General features: G+C 40.3%; 1 protein-coding gene across 2 annotated transcripts; it reads right to left on the reverse strand.

Annotated features, from left to right (window-relative positions):
• Positions 1 to 3,816: 3,816 nt before the first annotated feature.
• gabrg1 (gamma-aminobutyric acid type A receptor subunit gamma1) lies at positions 3,817 to 21,424 on the reverse strand. Of its 2 annotated transcripts, none has more exons than XM_040049105.1 (9): positions 20,336 to 21,424; positions 14,914 to 15,074; positions 13,499 to 13,566; positions 12,738 to 12,958; positions 12,407 to 12,489; positions 11,520 to 11,657; positions 11,225 to 11,377; positions 7,763 to 7,962; positions 3,817 to 7,668 (listed from the first exon to the last, which is right to left on the reverse strand). In XM_040049105.1, exons 1-9 carry the CDS (start codon positions 20,371 to 20,373, stop codon positions 7,390 to 7,392), a joined length of 1,341 nt encoding a protein of 446 aa, XP_039905039.1. In that variant the 5' UTR covers positions 20,374 to 21,424; the 3' UTR covers positions 3,817 to 7,389. The 2 variants fall into 2 exon arrangements, with proteins under 2 accessions (XP_039905039.1, XP_039905038.1); XM_040049104.1 differs by having other exon boundaries at positions 3,817 to 7,671; positions 20,336 to 21,419.
• Positions 21,425 to 22,202: the final 778 nt, after the last annotated feature.

Genomic DNA, 22,202 nt, shown 5'->3' on the forward strand with positions numbered 1-22,202 from the left:
TCCCATTACAACTTTTAAATATGCTAGCAACCACAAGTAAGAGGCCAACAAGTGCTCAGCATCTCTGGGAACTCCTTCAAGACTGTTGGAAAACCATTTCAGGTGACGAAATCATAAAGCTCATCAAGAGAATGCCAAGAGTGTGCAAAGCAGAATCAAAGCAAAAATAATCTAAAATATGAAGCATGTTTTGAGTTATTTCACACTTTTTTGTTTACTGCATAATTCCCCATGGGTTCATTCATAGTTTGATGCCTTCAATGTAATTATTCATGAAAATACAGAAAACCCATTAAATGAGAAGGTGTGTCCAAACTTCTGACTGGTAGTAGAATAGAATAAACCTTTATTTTCCCACAGATGAGAAATGTGGGTGTTACACAGCTTTTATAGCAAGGGGAATATAAAATATAAAAGGAAGACACAAGGTGGTCCTATTTACATAAGCGATTGAAGTTCGTACATACAGGTAACAATGTACAGAATATGTATAGAAAAACTGTACATAACTATATATAAAATGTACAGTGAAACAAGCTGATGAGTAGGATGACCATGTTAAACTGTGTAATTTAGTCTGAGAGCTGCTGGTAAGAATGACCTGCGGTAGCGCTCCTTCCTACACTGTGGGTGCAAAAGTCTACTGCTGAACGAGCTGCTCAGTGCTCCTGACCAGTTTGTTGAGTTCCCCCCTGTCCCTCTCTGCCATTCCACCACTCCAGCAGACCATAGCATAGAAAATAGCAGACGCCACCACAGTGTCGTAAAACGTCCTTCGGAGAGTCCTGTTCACCCCGAAAGATCTCAGCCGCTGTAGCAGGTGGAGACAGCTTAGACCCTTTTTGTAAAGTGTTTGTGGACCAGTCCAGTTTGTTACTGAGGTGAACACCCAGGTATTTGTACTCCTCCACCGTTTCAATGTCCAAACCCTGGACGTTCACTGGTGTAATAGGAGGTGGCTTCTTGCAGAAGTCAGTCACCAGCTCCTTCATCATGCTGGCATTGATGCGAAGATGGTTCTGTTTGCACCAACTGACGAAGTCGTTGATGACCCCCCCTGTATTCCAGTTCGTTTCCCTCCGACACCCGGGCCACAATGGCGGTGTCATCCGAGAATTTCTGGAGATGGCAAGTGTCCGTGTTATAACTGAAGTCTGCAGTGTACGGGGTGAAGAGGAAAGGGGCGAGCACTGTTCCTTGTGGGGCCCCCGTGCTACAGACTACCACCTCAGACACACAGTCCTGCAGCCTCACATACTGGGGTCTGATTCTTATATAGCGCTTTCCTACTTTCCTGGAGTTCTCAGTTACTGCTGGTGCAGCCTAGATCTCGGTTGAAATCTAGAGGTGATCGAGCGTTTGCTCTGGCTGCACCAGAGTTGTGGAACAACCTTCCGATTGGCATCCGGGCGTCTGACTCTATTCAATCTTTTAAATCACGGCTTAAAACGTATTTGTTTAATCTTGCTTTTTCTACCGGCTAAATGCTGGCCTTGTTTGCAGAGATTTATTTATTCTTTTAATTTTCCTATCATGCTTTTATTTCCGCTGTGTGTGTCTTGTCGCCATTGTGTTTTGATGGCATAGTTATATTGTGCTATAGTTATGTGCTATAGTTATATTTTTTCTATTGGTGGCTTTTCCTGTGAACATAATTTTACACTTCTATTTTTTTATGACTCTGTTTATACTTGTGTTAATTTGTTTTATGTTAAGCACTTTGGCATGCCGTTGGTTTTTAAATGTGCTCTATAAATAAAGATTGTTGTTGTTGTTGTTGTTCTCGAAGCGCAACATGCCTCATACACCCATTCACACCCACTCATACATCACTTCTAAACTCAAGTGCAAACTAACCAACATTCACACTCCGATGAACGCATCGGACTGCAACTTGGGGTTCGTATCTTGCCCCAGGATATTTGGCATGCAGGCTGGGGAAGCCAAGGATTGAACCACCAACCTTTCAATAAGTAGCTGATTTGGCATTATTTGAACTGAATTAAATTTCTCTCACTGGAGCCGTCAATGTGGCAGTCCTTTTGAGATGCAATTGAGAAGCTTTTCCAGCAAGACACTGCTGCCATTGCTGGTCAGTTTGATGCTGTTGCTTTGTCTGACTTGTCAAAGCTGGCTCAGGGTTGCGGGATGAGCATTCTAAGCAGAGATGCCCAGACCTCCCTCCTCAAAGTCATCTTCTCCACTTCTTCTGGTAAAACACTGAGAGATGCTGGAGAGATTATGTGAACCATGACACATAATCTCTCCAGCATTTCTTGAGCTTCTTCCAGGGTTTATATTTCCAAAACACCTCACCTAAGAACCACCCTAGTTAATGTCTCAACCACATGAACTTGTCAAGAAACCAACAGAATGATGGACCTGTTTATTTATAGACTAAGTGGACAAAGAAAATCCTTGTCTGTGATGCTGTGACATCATCAGAGAGATGACAAAGATTTTACAGGTTGTCCAAAGACATGCAATCAGTCACAAAAGCTTACAGGGATCAGAAAATGCTGAGAAGCATACACAGAAACAGGTTAATTCCAGTACTAGACTGGCAGAAATCAAGCAAACCCTACATGACTGAGGCCTGACACAATGATCTGATGATGACTGACTGTTTGCTTCAGTCTTAAGAGGCCAGAATAATAACCTGATGAGCAACGGGTAAGCTAATCAGCTGATCTCTTACAGGTGAGCAACCGACAAGGAAGTGGAGAAGCCTAGACAAGCCAAGGAAAGGCAACTGGACAAATGGAATCGGCAGGCAAAATCTGAAAGAGCAAACACATGATTCGGAGGCCCTCCTGCTCTTTTTGCTCTGCTGTGCCAACCAGAGACTCGATCTCCCCGGTGAGGGATCCAATGATGCACCGGGCTGGGAGGATCAGTTCATTCTCCATTGGGTGGGTGGGGTTCCAAGATTGTGAACTGGCAGGAGAGAGCATCTGGCTTAGTATTCCTGAAGCCTGGGTGGAAAAGGATCATGATGTGTTTAATCCTATTGCTGTTTGGACATATGTCAGGTGATCAGTCCAAACATCACAGAGACGTTCATCTCCCTCAAGCCAGTCCCTCCATTGTTCCAGTGCCAGCTTCATCACCGGCAGTTCTTGGTCCCCCACATTATAACTGTGTTCTGTGGGAAACAGGCGATGAGAAAAGAAAGCACAGGGCTGCATTTTATCAATCATTCTCTGGGACAACACTGCATCTACCTCAGAACCTGAAGCATCGACCTCCACAGTGAACTGCAGAGAAGGACCCAGTTGAGCCAGAACAGGTAAAGACGAAAACCAATGCTTAAGGCTTCCTGGGCTGAAGTCAGGTTAACGGAGCAAAGATTTTTGTATAGATCCTGATTTTTATTCTGGCCCTCACCACCCGTCACCTTTGGCATAATAAGACTTTGAGATAATAATGTGAATAACAAGATAAAATAAGATTAACAAGAGGAACCCAGAGTCTATAGCGCTCCTCTTGGCAAAGCAAATGTGCATGACACAACAAAGTCCAGAAGTGTGCTTGCTAAAACTGCCGGACAGGACAAGTTTAAAAGAAAATAGATAAACAATTTTATATAAGGAATATCATCAACAAAATATTCAATTGCATAAGCAACAAGTTGTTAACTATCACAAGAAGCATGGCTAAAAGTAATTGTGTGACTGGAATAAATACACAAATTCAGTGGCAGGCTATGAAATACTGATTGAAAAAACATGGTTAATACTGACTGACAGTTTTTCACATGATAAACATTAGTGAGGTTTTCCCGCTTCAACATCCAGTCATGTAAAACCATTGGAACCGTTTTTAGGCACTGATTTATTTTGTCACAGTGTATTGAGATAGTAGCCACAATACAGTATGAGCAACAATTACAGAGAATGGCACTGTATCACAGATGTGTGCTAGATGTGTTAATATGGCTTGAGTAGAATGAACATACAGCTCTATACCAGTCTTCCTCTCACAATGCTCATGATCACACAACATGCTTTGAGGTTTCTGGGCTGAATGAAAACAGCACTTTTTTTTTTTTAAATGAGCTACTTTACAAAACAATGCTGTGGAAAATATTATTCAATCATTAGAGCAAATATTTAGGTAATCATTCCAGGTATTTGTAAGCAATAAACATTTGTTATATTTGTTTTAATAAATAAAAAGCATTGGAATCATCTTAAGTTACAGAGGGGTGTGTTGAAGCTGTGGCGAATGAAAGACCTTCACATTTTGTAGACCCTGTCTCGCCATAGACAAGCTATCAGTGCTAACACTAAAGACACAGCTTTGACAAAATGCACACTTTTTTTTTTATGAACGATTAGTAATCAAAAGCAAAATATCATTTTATCTCATCAGCACTATATTGAAATGCAATCTGTGGTATTTAAAAGCACTGTCATGATGAGCGTCAGGCCACAGTTTTGTAAACCATGTATCTCATTTCCTTTTGGTACAGTAACAGGATTATAAGGCTGCATCAACTTCTGCACTGCATTCTTTCAGCTTTTAATTATTTTGACCTGAATCAGCAAAAATGACATATTTGACTTCTATAGAAGATCAGAGACTTCTGCTTGATTTTTGGTTTCAGAGCTCAAACGTCATTACTAATGATCTGTTATCTAATTATTTACTGTTTTGTTAATACTAATAATTGCAGTAATTCTAATTTTACACAATTTGGTTCGATCAGTGACGGTTAACTAGAAATGAACACACCTTAACAATAACTACACTGTCAATGTTTGCATAGTTTACCACTTCTTTGTCTTCTTTGAGAATGACATGTCTATTGACACCTTCGAGCGAGTAAATCATCTTCATGTCACCTATGTCAGAACAACTGTGTTATGGCTATAAGGAAATGCTATGGGCAAGGTTAAGACTACTGTGCATGGAGACCTGATTACATTTGCAGCCCCCCCCCCACAGCAAAACAAGACATGCACAGAATTTATGCAAAGAAACTAAAGTGTAACATTTATACACAGTATTCTACTAAATGTCATTTAATGTTTCTTTGGTGTATCTGAAAATGCACTAAACTATTATCTGTAGTTTTCTTATGGGAGAGTTTGCTGTAGCATATCTATTCATATTATCTCCAAGTCTGACGTTTTAAAGAATAAGAATGGTCTGCCTAGCAATATAAAGCGACTGTTGTTGTAATTTGGCGCTTCATGAATAAAACTGAATTGAATCTGACCTTTGTTTTAATCTCTTTTTGCTTTACCAGTTCTATGCAGACACATAGTATGCGCTAGCATAACTAGTATATCTGTGAAGGTTCTCAGTCATCCAGGTCGTCGTAGTCTTTGGAGCTCCTTAAACCATAACTAGTACATTTATTAAGAATGAGTATTTTTAGGAATGAAAGCTGCATCCTTCAACAGTTACATGTAATTCTCAGTATTTTTTCATAATGCTGTGGGTTCATTTCAGCACTTTGTGTTTGCACATTTGTTAAACAGTAGGAAATTACCCAATCCTAAATGTATTAGTACACACAGTCATTGTTTATATAAAATCCAATATCTTAACACTGGCTAACATCACCACAATTGCGTAGTACTGAGCCCTTTTAAAAACAAAGTTTGAGCTTCATGATTTATATTATTTGTCGCAAATTAAAACTGCAGCGTTTTTTTTTTGACGTGGCTATTTGAAGTAGCAACACTGAATCCAAAAATAGTTCTTTAACAGTGAATCTTCAAGCAAAGGCACCGCCTTCTCTTTCCTCTTCTCCATCTGACATGTTTCTGTTGGTGCTGAGCACGATGGTAGGAAATGCTCAGGTACTGGCCATCAGGTATACGCTATTTTCACGAGGCATTGTGGGATACTTTGATGGCATCATGAAGAGAAATCTGTCTTAAAATGGTTACAAATGCGTACAATATGATCCACAAGCATAAACTGAGACTTACAAATGTGTGCAGTGATTTGTGTGTAACTTTTGTGGACTCACTAATGCGTACACCAATCCAGACACAAATATGAAGCACGTGAAACTATTTTACAAATGTGTTTAAACCAAATCTGAATAAATACTGATTATTTTTCTACAACTTATTACGCTCTGCTCCTGTGTGGTCACATTGCTTTGTGTCTGTATGTGGAGCCGCATTTATGAGTCTGCACAAGTTCCACAGAAATCGCTGATTTGTAAATCTTAGTTCACGCTTGTAGATCATATCACAACTTCGTAACACTTTCAAGGGTAACTTCTCTCCGTACTCCAGACAGCATATGAGAAATTTACTGTACAGTCCAATATCCAGCAAGTAGTGAATGATTTTAGCCATAGCCCTAATTTTGGTTTGAGTATTGCAGAACAACAGAAGTCCAAAATATTAAGATCATCATTTTGAGAACAGGAGTCCAAATTTCCACTGGCGTGACTTAAACAGTGATATATGGTGAATAGTGCTTTCTACCTCACTGCAAAATACATAGCTACAAGATTTATGAGCCTCTGTCATCTCTGAGGAAAAATATGAAACAAAGCAAGCTTTAAGTAAAAATCTTAAATTGTTGAAAGCTGCCATTAAAATGTTGAAAATGTTGTAACTCTAAGACAATATTACTGAAAACGTTTCAGTACACTTTGCTCTTTGTCATGCGGCAAAAGTCACACTGTGTTTTATACGCAGCAAAAATGTATAAAAGGAAATGCAAGTCTAGTTTGATTCTTCCTTTAAATTCAGAATTGTGCCTTCAGCAGTGCATCATCTTTATGATGTTATAATATAAAATCAGGCCTCTGTAAAAACCACCGCTTCTCGACAACTCAACGTTTGGCCAATACTACAAATTTATCCTAGATTCTGAGCAGAAGCTGGTCCAGTTGATGCTCCAGTTTTTCAGCTATTTAACGACTAATGACCAACAGGACCAGACATTTCTCAAACACACTGCTGATATTTCAAATATTGGCTGCTGACCTGCTGACAATCAGGTTAGTTATATGATAAGAGCTACTGGCTTTTCTAAAAGAGTTAAAAAAATCTAATAGTTTGCCATTATATATTACAGCTACAATGCACCTTCTTCTTCCTACTTTACAATGTCAATAGCACAGTGGCAAGGAATAAACAAACTATATTAAAAAGTGACGCCAAAAACTCCTCCGTGTTCTCTCGAGTTTAACCCGTGCAAACACTTGATGTAATTCCAAATGTCCACAACTATAGCTTCAATGAAATTCAGGGTTCTTTTCCTATTTTGACTTTTGCATCTTGCTGGAATCGGACGGCTGGTAACAGTAAGCCGTTAAAATGACTACCCCCTATTTCTAACTATATACAAGTAGCTCAGTCTCTGGGAAATTTTGTATATGATACACTCCGGTTGTCCTTTGAGGTGCCAATTTTATAAATATAAATAACCTATCCAATAAACCAGATTGAAAAGGCCAAAAGCAGTAGGAAAGAATATTCGTGAATAAGAATCGATCTTGGAAACTCGCACGTGCATCCTGTTTTCACGCCAGGCACCTGAACGGCAGTCGTCAAAGCAGCAGAAGAAGCTGGCACAGTCTTTTCCATCTAAACACTCATAAGCGTAATCATCCTCCCCATGATAGGGTACAATGTTATTCATCTGCAACAGCGACGGGCCGGGCCGGATATTCACCATGCTTGATGCTTTCTGCTGTAGAGGGAACACACACAGTCATTTCCCCGTGTTAGTACTCGATGCTGTGGCTCTTTAATGAAGAAGGGATCAAATAAAAATCTGGTACCTGTGTGTTGCTGGCTTTAGACTTCTTTGTCTGCCTGTTGCTGGTGAAATAGTGCAGAGTGCCATACTCCATCAGAGCAGCAAAGGTGAAGATGAAGCAGACAGAGACAAAAAGGTCCATGGCGGTGATGTAGGAAACCTTTGGCAGGGACTTCCTGGAGATGGTACTGAGAGTCGTCATGGTAAGCACTGTGGTGATGCCTAAAAGGATTGAGACGAATTTAGTGGTAGAATATCAGTCCTACAAATATTCATAAACACATAAAAACAAGGTGGTTTCAATGTTGGACTTGTTTTTAGCTTGACTTGAATGGAAGAATTGCAGTAGTATAAGCAGCAGCACCTCGTAAGACTTAAAGACATAAAGGAAACTTCTACGTTGCAGAACAGACAAGTAATATTTTTAATGTGTATGGCAACATCAGCCTTTACTTGGACATTGTTTCCTAACTTTGTCCAAAGTAAAACATAACAAATATTCATTTATTTGGTTAAATTACTTTTCGTTAGTCATCTAAATTATGACAGGATAAAGAAAAGGAAAAATAAAAACACATGTATGTTATTCACCTAATTTACAGTGGGGCAAAAAAGTATTTAGTCAGCCACCGATTGTGCAAGTTCCCCCACTTAAAATGATGACAGAGGTCAGTAATTTGCACCAGAGGTACACTTCAACTGTGAGAGACAGAATGTGAAAAAAAAATCCATGAATTCACATGGTAGGATTTGTAAAGAATTTATTGGTAAATTAGGGTGGAAAATAAGTATTTGGTCACCTCAAACAAGGAAAATCTCTGGCTCTCACAGACCTGTAACAGTCTTCTGTAAGAAGCTTTTCTGTCCCCCACTCGTTACCTGTATGAATGGCACCTGTTTGAACTCATCATCTGTATAAAAGACACCTGTCCACAGCCTCAAACAGTCAGACTCCAAACTCCGCCATGGCCAAGACCAAAGAGCTTTCGAAGGACACCAGGAAAAGTATTGTAGACCTGCACCAGACTGGGAAGAGTGAATCTACAATAGGCAAGCAGCTTGGTGTGAAAAAATCAACTGTGGGAGCAATCATCAGAAAATGGAAGACATACAAGACCACTGATAATCTCCCTCGATCTGGGGCTCCACGCAAGATCTCATCCCGTGGGGTCAAAATGATCATGAGAACGGTGAGCAAAGATCCCAGAACCACACGGGGGGACCTGGTGAATGACCTGCAGAGAGCTGGGACCAAAGTAACAAAGGTCACCATCAGTAACACACTACAACGGCAGGGAATCAAATCCCGCAGTGCCAGACGTGTTCCGCTGCTGAAGCCAGTGCATGTCCAGGCCCGTCTGAAGTTTGCCAGAGAGCACATGGATGATACAGCAGAGGATTGGGAGAATGTCATGTGGTCAGATGAAACCAAAGTAGAACTTTTTGGTATAAACTCAACTCGTCGTGTTTGGAGGAAGAAGAATACTGAGTTGCATCCCAAGAACACCATACCTACTGTGAAGCATGGGGGTGGAAACATCATGCTATGGGGCTGTTTTTCTGCCAAGGGGACAGGACGACTGATCCGTGTTAAGGACAGAATGAATGGGGCCATGTATCGTGAGATTTTGAGCCAAAACCTCCTTCCATCAGTGAGAACTTTGAAGATGAAACGAGGCTGGGTCTTCCAACATGACAATGATCCAAAACACACCGCCCGGGCAACAAAGGAGTGGCTCCGTAAAAAGCATTTGAAAGTCCTGGAGTGGCCTAGCCAGTCTCCAGACCTCAACCCCATAGAAAATCTGTGGCGGGAGTTGAAAGTCCGTGTTGCTTGGCGACAGCCCCAAAACATCACTGCTCTCGAGAAGATCTGCATGGAGGAATGGGCCAAAATACCAGCTACTGTGTGTGCAAACCTGGTAAAGACCTATAGTAAACGTTTGACCTCTGTTATTGCCAACAAAGGTTGTGTTACAAAGTATTGAGTTGTATTTTTGTTATTGACCAAATACTTATTTTCCACCCTGATTTACGAATAAATTCTTTACAAATCCTACCATGTGAATTCATGGATTTTTTTTTTCACATTCTGTCTCTCACAGTTGAAGTGTACCTCTGGTGCAAATTACTGACCTCTGTCATCATTTTAAGTGGGGGAACTTGCACAATCGGTGGCTGACTAAATACTTTTTTGCCCCACTGTATATGTAATAGCTGAGTGTTCAGTCACTATTGTGTCCTTTTACTATATCACTGTGAATGCTCCTGCTCACGAGCACATGGCACACATGATAAGAGACAGGGGAAGTGAAATAATATGAACTGAGTTTACCACAATGCTTCCAAAGTTTCTAAAGAATTAGCATAGCAAGAGTGGAAACATACAAGACCGAAAGCTATTGGAAGCAAGCTGATTCTGTTCAACATGAAGCAGCATTTTCAGTGGTTCCATCATGCATTCAATGACTTCTTTAGTCTCGGCTGACCGCAGGTCTTCCCAGCCTTAAAAAAGTAAATCTGCATAATTACCAAACTGGCACCAGTGACTAACACGTGACTAACACGTGACTAACACGTGACTAACACGGGCCATGAGGTCAGTTTCATGATCCTTAATATACAAATTGCCATAATCATTGATCAATGGCTGTGAGTACTATTCTCAGAGCAGCCATTGATCCACACAAACGGCCTCCTTGTCTCCCTGCTCAGACCAGCAGGATGTGAAAGAGTCCAGTAAAAATACAAAAAAGTACAACTTTTACTGGAGTATATTTTTACACTAGTGCTTCTACTTAAGTACAGCATATGTGTACTTTTGCCATCTTCACCTGTTAATTCAATTCAATTTTATTTATTAAAGCTCCAAATCACAACAGCAGTCTCCTCAAGGCGATCTATAGATCAGTTTTTAAGTTTTGACTCTCATCGTCCACTGGAATATACATTGGGTGGGCGAACACCGTCCCCATAGACGCAGTGAGCACAGAAGAAGGCATCATATCAAAAAGACCCAGAGGATAGAGTGTATGCTGTAACCTAACGACCTCTGGCTATGACACGACACAGAGCACGACCTCGTATGGCCGGGTCTATCAATGATGAGGATGTGCTGGACAGGGACGCTGGTATGAGCAGTGATGAAACACTTACTCCACTGAAAAAGCAACGCAGTCAACAACTTTCAATTTAAGACTGGCTGATTGTGAAAAATAAGGTTACGTTTATTTATTGGGCAGAGAGTATGCAATCTTCCTTTTATAGTCCTGCATACCTTAAACCAGTGACACCATCACAGGGAGAATACTTAACCCTCAACTTTCAGATATCACAGACCATAATGTGTGCTGTATAATTTATAGTAAGAATATTCAGAAGCTGATTACAGCTCATTATATAGAAATATTTCAAAGATTAAAGGATATTACAGTAATTTACAGACACATTTGATTTTATCTGTGCCTGAATTAAATGATCAAACCTAGAGATGTTCGTGCTGGGACGGCGTCCTTGTTAATCCAGAAGGAGACCCAGGATAAAACCACAATCATGCTGCAGGGGATGTAGGTCTGGATGGTGAAGTAACCCATTCTCCGACTCAGGTCAAAAAAGATTGTCATGATGACATATTCCCCTGAAAGTTTAATAAATGAAGGGCAAAAGCAAATTCATGTGATAATGTTGACTCTCTGCTTTTGTAAAACAACGACAGCTTGTAGCATAAGATTAAAGTCAACATTGATACTATGATAGTGAACTTGGTTACAGTCTCTAACCTGATTGCGTGTGTGCGACATCAGAGGTGTTCCTCAACCCCACAAAGGCAAACTGGTAGAGTCTCCAGTACCGCTGGTCCGCCACCTCTACTGCTCGTCTCTGCCACCGATACATGATCTCGTTTTTAGGATAACCATCTACAGCCCAAACATAAACATACCTAAACATACATAACTGTGTTTTTGACAAGAAGCTCCACCTGAGGTGTGTATTAAAAAAAAGGAAAATTCTTTGTCAACCACTATACATTCATCTGACTTCTATAATGTTTACATGTTCGAAGGTTTAAATGATTCAAAATGCATATTTAAGGATGTCGTTCTAATACTTCTAAGGTTATGGGTTACATGTTAACAAAGCTTAAGAAAGGCCTATAATTAGGAAATACAATGGCTCCGATTAAGATAAAAGCAAATATCAACTTTTATTTGCATTGACATGCTCAGACTTCATTAACATTGTCACAACAAGATAAACAAAAAAAGTATGAAAAGCTGTTTTTACACCAAATGTCTGTAATGCGTTTGTCCTTCTTCTAGCATGGAAGAAGCGAAACTACGAAGAAGATTGAGACAATAAGAGATGAGCAGCCAAAGCACAATGCAAGTGACAAATGAAGGATGAAACGGACAACGTGACAGCACAGAAAAAAGTGCATAATTCATTAAGTCTGTCCAAGACATGGGACTGTGTGGCTTCCTCTCTCTCCTGGTGAAGTAGATGATAGATTGGCACAAGCTTAAAGTAGCCAGCCTCAAGCAGATGGGGCAGTGGGCAAGGAGAGGGCGAATAAAGGCTTAGTCGGTATGATTTTCTGATAAATTACAGAAACTGCAGTTGAGATGACAGACTCAACAATGAGAGGGGAATATGTTTGACCACCTACAGCTTGAAAACTCCAGTGGACACGAGTGCTCATCCATTGGAAAGTTATGCAGCTTAAGGTAACACTCCGCATTTATAGTCAACCTGACAGAAACAGAATTATGTCAGAAAAAAAAAAATGTCGGAATTGTTTTCCCTGCCTAATAGTATTAAAGTCACTGTATGTCTTGTCTTTATTTAAGAGCGTAAATACATAAAAAACTATCAGACTTTGACAAATTGGATTCGCTTAAAAGAGAACTACATGACAAAAAGCAGATGTACACACTAAAGCTGCACAAATGACAAATACTTTCAAAGACGTTAGCAAACTGGCTACAAAACTGTCCTACCTTAATGTGTACATGACTCTCCCATTGCTCCACAACCTAAGGAGGCGGTTGGGAGTAGTGATCCAGTGGGCATTTGATTTTCGGGAATTCCGGAAGAATGTGTCAGGAATCCATATTTTGCCTACCATGTTACTGTTGAGCATGAGCAGCTTCATTGAGCTATTGAACTTCAGGCGGCTGTCATACCATGTCTGGGCAAAGAAGATGTCAATTGTGTATTCCTGCAACAGATTTTGGAAATCATGCAAACAAACCAGAACAATTTTTAAACAGTTACTAGAAGAATTTGCTTTTGCCACCTCTATAATGTGTTGCATATTTGACTCAGATGTTCTCTTATCACTTCTCTTTTTTCACTGAGATGTTATAAAAATGACAAAAGTTTGTTCAAATGCCTTTGAATGACTTTGATGACACGTTGACCATAGAGAGTGAAATCAAATGATCAACATTCATTAAATAAGTGTTAAAACTGCTAAATAATTAAATCAATTACAATCTTAAATATTGAGATTTCCCCTTAATAAATTGTTGGCACTGTGAACCACATTTCACTTTATTTAAACAGAGTTTTCAACAAGGAGGACTCTTCCTCAGTGGGTTGAAGTTGAAAGCCATGGAAAAATACTGTTAGGGGACTTCTTTGAAAGAGCATTCAAACTGTAGCATGAATACAAGTTGTCCAGATACTGTTCAGGTTTGTAAAGACATTCAATAACCCTGGATAAAGAATCTAGAGATATGTTGAGAGGCAGGCTTACCATGTTGATAGGGTCCACTGGTCCAATGCTGTTGACATACACAGCTGTTTCAATCACTGTGGGCCTCACTGAAACACAACAGAGAGATATACTGCACATCATTGATTTGGAGGTGGGGGTGAAGTTATGTTTACTGAAAGCGTGGTCAGAATTGCAGAAATGATGGAAAATTATTTGACCTTTTCTAAGATGTGTCTTAATTTAACTCTAAACAGCAACTCTCGTGTTTGCATAAGATGAAAGATCAAAGATTCAATTCAATTTTATTTATATAGCACCAAATCACAACAACAGTGGCCTCAAGGCGCTTTATATTGTATAGAATAATACAATAATACTATTATTCTACTATTATTCCAAAATTGCCCTGAAGATCAACTCTGCACAACCTGACAGTGGAAGAGAGAAGCCAAAGGGGAGCTGATACTCACGACAGCACACAAGTTCATATGCAGAGCGACATTATTTGGCGAACTATATTGCCGAGCATTCTTCACAGACTTTACTTATGTAACAGTAATGAGGTGACTTGTTACTCTTACTGAACTTTTAATTAAAAAATAAAGAAAAAATTATTATTATTAAATCTGAATTCATAAGAGTCTATCTAAATACTCGTGGAAGCATGCAGTGCAGACTTAATCACTCTATAATTGTCATGGTCCTGGGTCTTGGATCCAGTGTTTCTGGACATTACTGCTTATTAAGAATATTCTATGTGATTCTGAGGTTCATGGTTCATGGCCTTCGGTTCTTAGTAATCTTAGAGTTCTTCCTCAGTCCTGTGTTTAGTCAGCCTTGTCTTCATGTTGTTTATCTCCTGTCTCCGTGTTTGATGTTCCCTTTCTGTCTTCTCAGTCAGTCATGTCTTTTCCCCCAGCTCTCACTGTCCTGCCTGTGTCTTAGTCTTTGTTTATCGTACTTCCTGTTTTATTTTGACAGTCTCTTGTCCTGTGTACACTGTATCCTGTTTTCTTCCCCCTGTCCTGCTGGTCTGTATCAACCCCAGCTCTGTTTCCACCTGTTGCCTCCTCTCATTATCCTGTGTGTATTTAAGTCCTCAGTCTCCTTCTGCTCGTTGTCATGTCGCCCTGTTTGTCGTGTGTTCCCATGTCTCCTGTGAACGCTGTATTTCCCCTCATAACCTCTGAGCCTCCTAGTTCTCTGTCACTAGTTCTCTAGTTTTTTGGTTGTTTCTGTTAGTCTTTTTGTCTTTTTGTTTGTAGTATGGTGTTAGAGCAAATAAAGTTGCCTTCTTTAGTTACTCCCTTTCTTTCTAAGTGCATTTGGGTCCAAGCTCTGCCTGCCACACAGTGTTACATGACTTAATGTTGTAATATCTTTATCATACAATGAAAAGTCTCTTAAGATAACTATAATTGTGAATTTAGGTCAGCTAAATTGAAGTGATGTACCTCCAATGTCAGGCCGTAGTTTGTTGTCATAACCTTGCAGCAGTTTATTAAGGATCAGCGTTACATCGCTCTCATAGACCTTTGGTGATAACACCCAGGTCTTATTTATGGGTACATCTTCATAGTCCTCTTCGTCCTGTTTACTGGGTCCAATAGCTGAACTGTGGAAGAGAAAACATTGTAAAAATCAATATACTACCAGCAAAACATTTGGACACACCTTCTCCTTTATTGTTTGGTTCCTTATTTTTACTACTTTCTACATTGTAGGTACACACTGAGGACATTAAATATATGACACAAGATATAAGGAATGATGCAGCAAAGGAAAATGGATAAAAATGTCTTATATTTCAGATTCCTGTAAGCAGCCGCCCTTTGCTTTGTTGACAGTGCTGCCAACCCTCAGCCTCTCAGTGAGCTTCATGATGTCATCACCTGAGATGGTTTCACCTCACAGGTGTGCCTGTCAGGGTTTGTTTGTGGAAGGCTCTGCCTCCCATTCTACTTTTAACCCTGAGAAGCACAAGTAAGTCTGCAGTCTGGCAGCAAAATGCTCAATTGGGCTGTACTATCAGGTCCTCAAGATAAGATGGGGCCTGATTATTCAGTACCTTGTATGTGAGGAGCAGGATTTTAAATTTTATTCTGGATTTAATGTAGTATATTATAGGAGTATGGGAGAAATCTGCTCTCTCTTTCTAGTCCCTGTCAGGACTCTTGCTGCAGCATTTTGGATTAGCTGAAGGCTTTTCAGGGAGTTTTTAGGACTTCCTGATAATAATGAATTACAGTCGTCCAGCCTGGAAGTAATAAATGCATGAATAAATCCCCAGCAAACGGTATGGGGACTGTAATTAATTTTAGATCACTTTAACAGTTAATTGCATACTGAGCACTCAGAATAAAATAAGTACAAAAGTTGTTGAGAGTTGTTTGTGCAGACTTAGTGGAAGGCCAAGTGTAGGAACTTAGTACGTAGCCTGAAGCAGATGACTCGTAAGCTGGAGAGGAAATGGCGTGTCATAAATTCAGAAGATGATCATTTAGCCTGGAGAAATAGTTTGCTGTTTTATAAGAAAGCGCTCCGCAAAGCCAGAACATCTTACTATTCATCACTGATTGAAGACAATAAGAACAACCCCAGGTTTCTCTTCAGCTCTGTAGCCAGGCTGACAAACAGTCAGAGCTCTGTTGAGCCAACCATCCCTTTAACGTTAACTAGTAATGACTTCATGAACTTCTTCACAAATAAAGTTTTCATTTTTCTCTTGGAGAAGGTATTTGAATTTGTTCCTTGTGGGACTTCTGTTCTGGTGGCAGACCTGGCTGCTCGTTAACTGGATGCAGCTGCAGGCACTGGTAGTGAAAACAACTCTCCCAGTTGCAGGAAAACCTTGTGGCCCAGTGTGGGGCCACAGCTCAGCCACCTCTGCTTCCCATGGCTCCGTCAGTCATGCTATATAAGACGATGGAGACGGATGACTCACAGCAGCATAAATGTACTGCTATTTTGCAGCGATTAGAGACAGGCTTTCTTGAGTGAGTAATGACCCTGAAGAAAAACCCTAGTTTTAATGCTAAAAAGCAATCAGGAATGTATTTTCCACTTGGCTCATTTTAACCAGATACTTGTTTACATTGAATATGATAAAACTGTGGAATAAATTATGAGAACTCTATTTGTTGGGTATCTGAGGGGATGCCAGTTCCAAAAGGGCAGTTGCACCCTTTATCATAAACCGAGGCCCCACTTTGGCATGGCTGTGTGTTCAAAATGGATCTAACACGCCCTGGCCCTGAAAGCAAAGCTTTACACACAGATGGTTATCACAGCAGAATTTGCTTCAGGCCTGGGACTGTCAGCAGTGTCTGTACAACAGGGCATCTAGACCCTGACAGTTTAAACTGGTACTTGTATTGTTCCCTTCATTCAGCTCAAAGTTACTCACCAAGTGACAAAGGACATTTGTGGTCAGATGGAAAGTGGGAAATGCCAATTATATTCTGACAGGTGTAGAGCAACACAAATGCACCATCTTAACCTTCTGAAAGCTTGGAGGGAGCGAGTGCCTCTGAAACAGTGAGCTTCATGACAGACAGAGATGAGTTGTGGTCTGAGGTACCAGATTCAAACTTTTCCACCTCACTCCTTTGTCATGACCATCTCACAACAGCCCAGAGAGAACATGTTGCAGCTTTGCAACAGTGGTTTGCTGATGTGTACTTCAGCCGTGCCATGCTACACCACACTAATACGACACTATATTGAGTGTGACAGTGTATTCACAACCCTAGAGATTGTAGGACCTATAGGACCCTGAACACAAGAGAAAAGTTCAGAAGGAAATGCTACGCTGGAGATAGGAGTAAAAGAAGAGTGTTGTATGGTGTAGCCCCATAGTTTTAGTCATGAAGAAAGATGGGCCAACATGGTTTGGTCTAGATTAGTGCATGGTCAATAAGGTTTCACAGTTTGATGTTTATGGCAGGGCCTAGGTCAACAAGCTGCTGGACTAGTTTAGTACTGCATGCTTTTTCACAACACTGGATATAACCAAGAGCTTCTGCCAGAGACCAAGGAAACATGATGTTATCCACTCCATATGCTTTACAACAATTTTACACTCTTCCTTTCAGGATGTTTGGCTTTCCAGTGCCTTATGGGCAGGATGCTGGATGATGTTATCAATTCATTGCAGTTCAATTTGCTTTACACACAGTTGCCCCAAAGCAACACTTGGGCAGATAATGTGTTGGCTGCAATCCTGGAGACCCTGGAGCAGGTGGATCTTAGGGGTTGGTACACATTAATTTTTTTTTAGTCCTTTATTTATCCAGGTAAAAAATCTCATTGAGATTAAAAATCTAATTTTCAAGAGAGACCTGGCATCATAACTGTAAGCTGTTGGAGTGGGAGGCTCAATATAACACAGTAGAGAAAAAAAACTGGGTATTCAGTGGTCGGGATCCTCCACTGTTATCTCCTGGAACTGCCAGTTACCCACACTTCGCTCCAGTGGCCACACCACATGAAAGCTGCACCCAGATCATTCAGTGGTCTCTCTGAAGTACTCTCTCTGCAGTGTTTTGGATTAACTGAAGGCTTTCAAAGTAGCCTAGAAATAATAACTGCATGAACTAGCTTTTCAGTATCACTCAGAGACAGAATGCTTCTCTTTTAGCAATATTAAGCAGATAAAAGGACAGGGGTGCAACGCAGTTGTTTATTGAGCAAAATTTCTCACAGGTTAGAGTAACAATATAGAAACACTATTACAATTTTAGAGTAAAACACAATTCCTGAGCTTCCACAGAACTGTTACACATATTTTTTGTTTGTTTCGTTATTTTCTCTGTTGCTTTTCGATCTTCAGTGCTCCCAGTTTGGGTGAGCCTGGGTCCACTAGAGTCTTCAATGATTCACACTCCAATGGATGCATCAAAGAGCAACTTGGGGTTTGTATCTTGTCCAAGGATATTTGGCATGCAGACTGGAGTAGACAGGGATTGATCCACCAACCTTCCGATTAGTAGGTGACCTGTTCTAATACCTGAGCAACAGCCACAAATATCCAGAATAAACAAATATCCAGGACGTCTGTCATCTCTGCTAAAATATTGCTAAAGTTGGAACTATCTCATTCAGGCTGCTGGGAAACATGACCATGCATTTGTTAATTCTAGGCTGGAATTCACAGAATTCCGACTATGGCTTCTTACAGACTGCTCCTTTTAAAATACTTTTATTAGCAGGCTTTTCTAAAAGTTCCCTGAAAGTTCCCATTGTTGCAATTTCTGACCTTTTTCTTTCAAATAGGCTTTATAACACACGCTCACATCCACTCTCTTTATCACTCACAAACACACATGCACCCACACACCAACACACACACAGTGAAAATATATATTTGCTTGTGTACCTTCCTGTTTTGTCTTTCAGGTGTCGTGTATTGCTTGTGAGTGCTTTGTTACAGATCCAGATTGTCTGTTTGCTTCATCCTGGATTTTCCCCCATCACCATTCTTTTCTCTCTTTGCTCTCTCCACTTTTTTCTCTTATCTTTTGCCAATCTGTTCTAGACCCACTGCCTGCTCCAGCATAATATCCACACAGACAATAATATGGATAATAACACAACCAAAACATTACCAAGAGGAGCCTACAGAGAGTCTACGTTGGCCCTGTTGGGAAATATGTTTGGCACAACAAAGCATTTAGACCATTAATCTGCTTGCTACAACTGCTGGACAGGACAGGTTAAAAAAAGTTCCCTGAAAAGACTTCAGCTGATCCAAAACGAGTGAGAGTGGGATAGATATCCTTTTTTAATACTCTGTGTTAAATCCAGAATTGTTTGTAAAATGATTCTTCTCATATACAAAGTCCGGAATAATCAGGTAATATCACGTCTAAAAGACCTGTTAGTATTACATGCTAACAGTAAAGCATTTTGTTCTTAGACTTCAGGCTTATTTTTGGTTTGGTGAGTTTCCAAAAGTAGAATTTGAGGCAGAGCCTTCAGCTATCAGGCTCCTGTGGAATAAGCTCCGAGCTAGGATTTACCGGACACGCCCTCTCTACTTTTAAGAGAAGGCTTAAAACCTTCCTTTTAATAATACTTTTAACTATACTTATGGACCAAGCCTCATTTTTGTAGCTAAAGGCTTTAGGATGCTGGAGGACTTCCAATGATGCATTGAGCAGTTATTCAGTTCTCCACTCCCCTCTTTTGGCGTCTGCATTAATTTTAATCTTCTGTCTCTCTATGCTCTCGTTTCTTCTTTTCTCTTTCCTACCAAACCCCAACTAGTTACAGTAGATGGATGCGGCTCCTTGAACCTGGGTCTGCTGTACATCAACTGATGAGTCTCTCTCAAATATTTGTTTTTACCTTACAAAGTCCTTAAAGTGACTGTTTCAGAGAACTGGTGCCAGGGTTGTGTTAATAAAGCCGAAGTTGATTCAGAGTCATGACATAATTTACACCTTGGTGACAGAAGTCCTGAGTATAAGAAGACTTTTGCGTCTGTCCAAGAACTAAATAATCAGCTATGTGTTCACAAAGAGCCCCAAGATATTCTACTGATGTAACAAGACAGATAAAGCCTTATGCCTTATTACCTTCTCAGTAATAAACCTGTATGGAGGTCAAATAAAAATCTATTAGACGCGACTGAGAAAAACGCTGAAATGAAAGCCAAACTGTTTTGCTGACAAATAAGGATTATTTGCGCTGTGGTCTCCTCCAACACCACAGCTCAAATAGCATCCTGCTATAAAACCACCACAAGAAAAACGCAGCGGATTATGTCGAGGACAGAGCGCAGAGGCGGCGACATCTGCAGCCATTATCTCAATTCGTTTGTCGGTGTTAACTCGATCGAGACATTGCTGCTCATTTGCATCAACACACACTTACCAGACACCCAGAAACACGTAGAGCAGCCAGTGATACATGTCTTTGTCTTGCGCTTCTCTGAAAAGCAGGAGTTTTATCCTCTCCTCTGGAGCGAAGCACGCAGCGCTGTCCACGCCAAAAATGGAAATCGCGGAATTTCGTCAGGTCGCGTATAAATCCTACCGATGATGCTCAGTGTAGCGACGGAACAATGTGAGATGGGTCCATGATAAGTGTGGAGGGGGAGGAGGCTGCTGCCAAAGAGCTGACTCTGCTGTAGTTCATCTGCAGTGGTAGCAACAGTGTTCTGATAGATGCTGCGCTGATAGCCCAGCGGTGTCACGGAATCATCCGTCCTTTTGTATTAAATGATCTAAAACTTAACCGTTTTACCACAATGCCTCAAAGGACAGGTTTTGTTTTATTGTATTACACTACAAGTCACAATCAAGGCTTCAGTGCATGTTATTCTATACACTCGAAGCCTTTATCTGCCCACACACTCGTTCACAGACAGATGCATCCAATGCGTAATGAGTTTTAGTGTCTAGCTCAAGGACATTTGGATGTGGGTGTAAAAACAGGGATCAAGCCATCACATGACTGGGTGACCTCCTCTGAACATCAGTCTTTCTGAAAGGAAGAAAACAGAGGTCATCGTGAAGATGTAGCCTGGTGCAGCGCAGTGCTGCTGTGCAATCAATCCATAATGTGCACGATCTGCTGTGCACAGCCTGTCCACCTGTCCGCTGGGAACAACCACAGGCCGTCAACCTTTGCTTGAACAGTTGATGAACTGATTCAGTGCTGTGTTGTTCATGAATTGAGTTTTAAGAAGGAAGGCAGTTGCATTAATTCCACTCTATACTCTTCAGGATTTCTCCGTTTGTCAGCAGGTCCTTGAAATATATATGCACTGTAAGAAGTCATCTATAGAATTTACCCAATAAATCCGAGATAACAGTTTGCATTGACTTTTTGGAGTAGATTTAATTCAATATATTGTGTATAAAATACCTTCAATAAAAAGCTATGAAATAATTAAATTGGGTCAAATTTACCCCATATTTACGTATCTATTCAACAGCTACTTACTCATTGGAATTAGGTAAAATTATCTCTTGTTTGCTAGTTGGTAATACCTGATAATTACTAATAAAATTTAATTATTATTAGTTAATAAACATTCATATAAGGTAAAATGTACCCCCCCCCCCCAAAAAAAAAGACAGATGGTTCATCATCTCAATGTTTTTATTCCATAAAAACACAGAATAAAGTGCAACACAAGTAAGATTTCAAGTAATGAACCTGTTTTATAACTTCTAAACTAACAACTTTAAAAGTTGTTTCAATATTGTTGGACAATTACACATCCCTTTTTTTCAAGATGGGCTTTGAGATCAGTGTAATCAAAGCAGAACTGGAAGACATCATATCTGAAAATCAGTCTTTATATGATCAGCTGGAACAGATGAGGAAGCAAATGGAACAGAGAAGCAAAAGAGGAGTTTCTCTCTTTTTCAGTAGTTTGGCCCCGTCAAGTTCCAAAAAACGTTTTTGAAAAGTGTCAGATGTGTTCTTCGGCTCCTTCGGATATTCGAGGTTGAGTGCATATGTCAGTCCCATCAGCAGTACACATGCCTTTGTTCGGCTTCCACATCCCTCCATCACTTGGTTTCCCTCAATCACAATGGACACATCTGATGTATCCTCCTCAGCCATGATGTTGTGGATCACGATCACCTTCATCATATTGTCTGTGTAGTCCTCACATTCCTACGTGTTAAAAAGAAAGAAACAAAAAGCATGCACACGTTTTATTTTATTTTATTTAAGATGCTTTTTCAATACATTTGATCGAAAGAGGGGAGTGGACACGATGGAT

This window comes from Simochromis diagramma, unplaced genomic scaffold (genome assembly GCF_900408965.1).
Source record: "Simochromis diagramma unplaced genomic scaffold, fSimDia1.1 OVJJ01000426.1, whole genome shotgun sequence".
NCBI classification, from domain to species: domain Eukaryota; kingdom Metazoa; phylum Chordata; class Actinopteri; order Cichliformes; family Cichlidae; genus Simochromis; species Simochromis diagramma.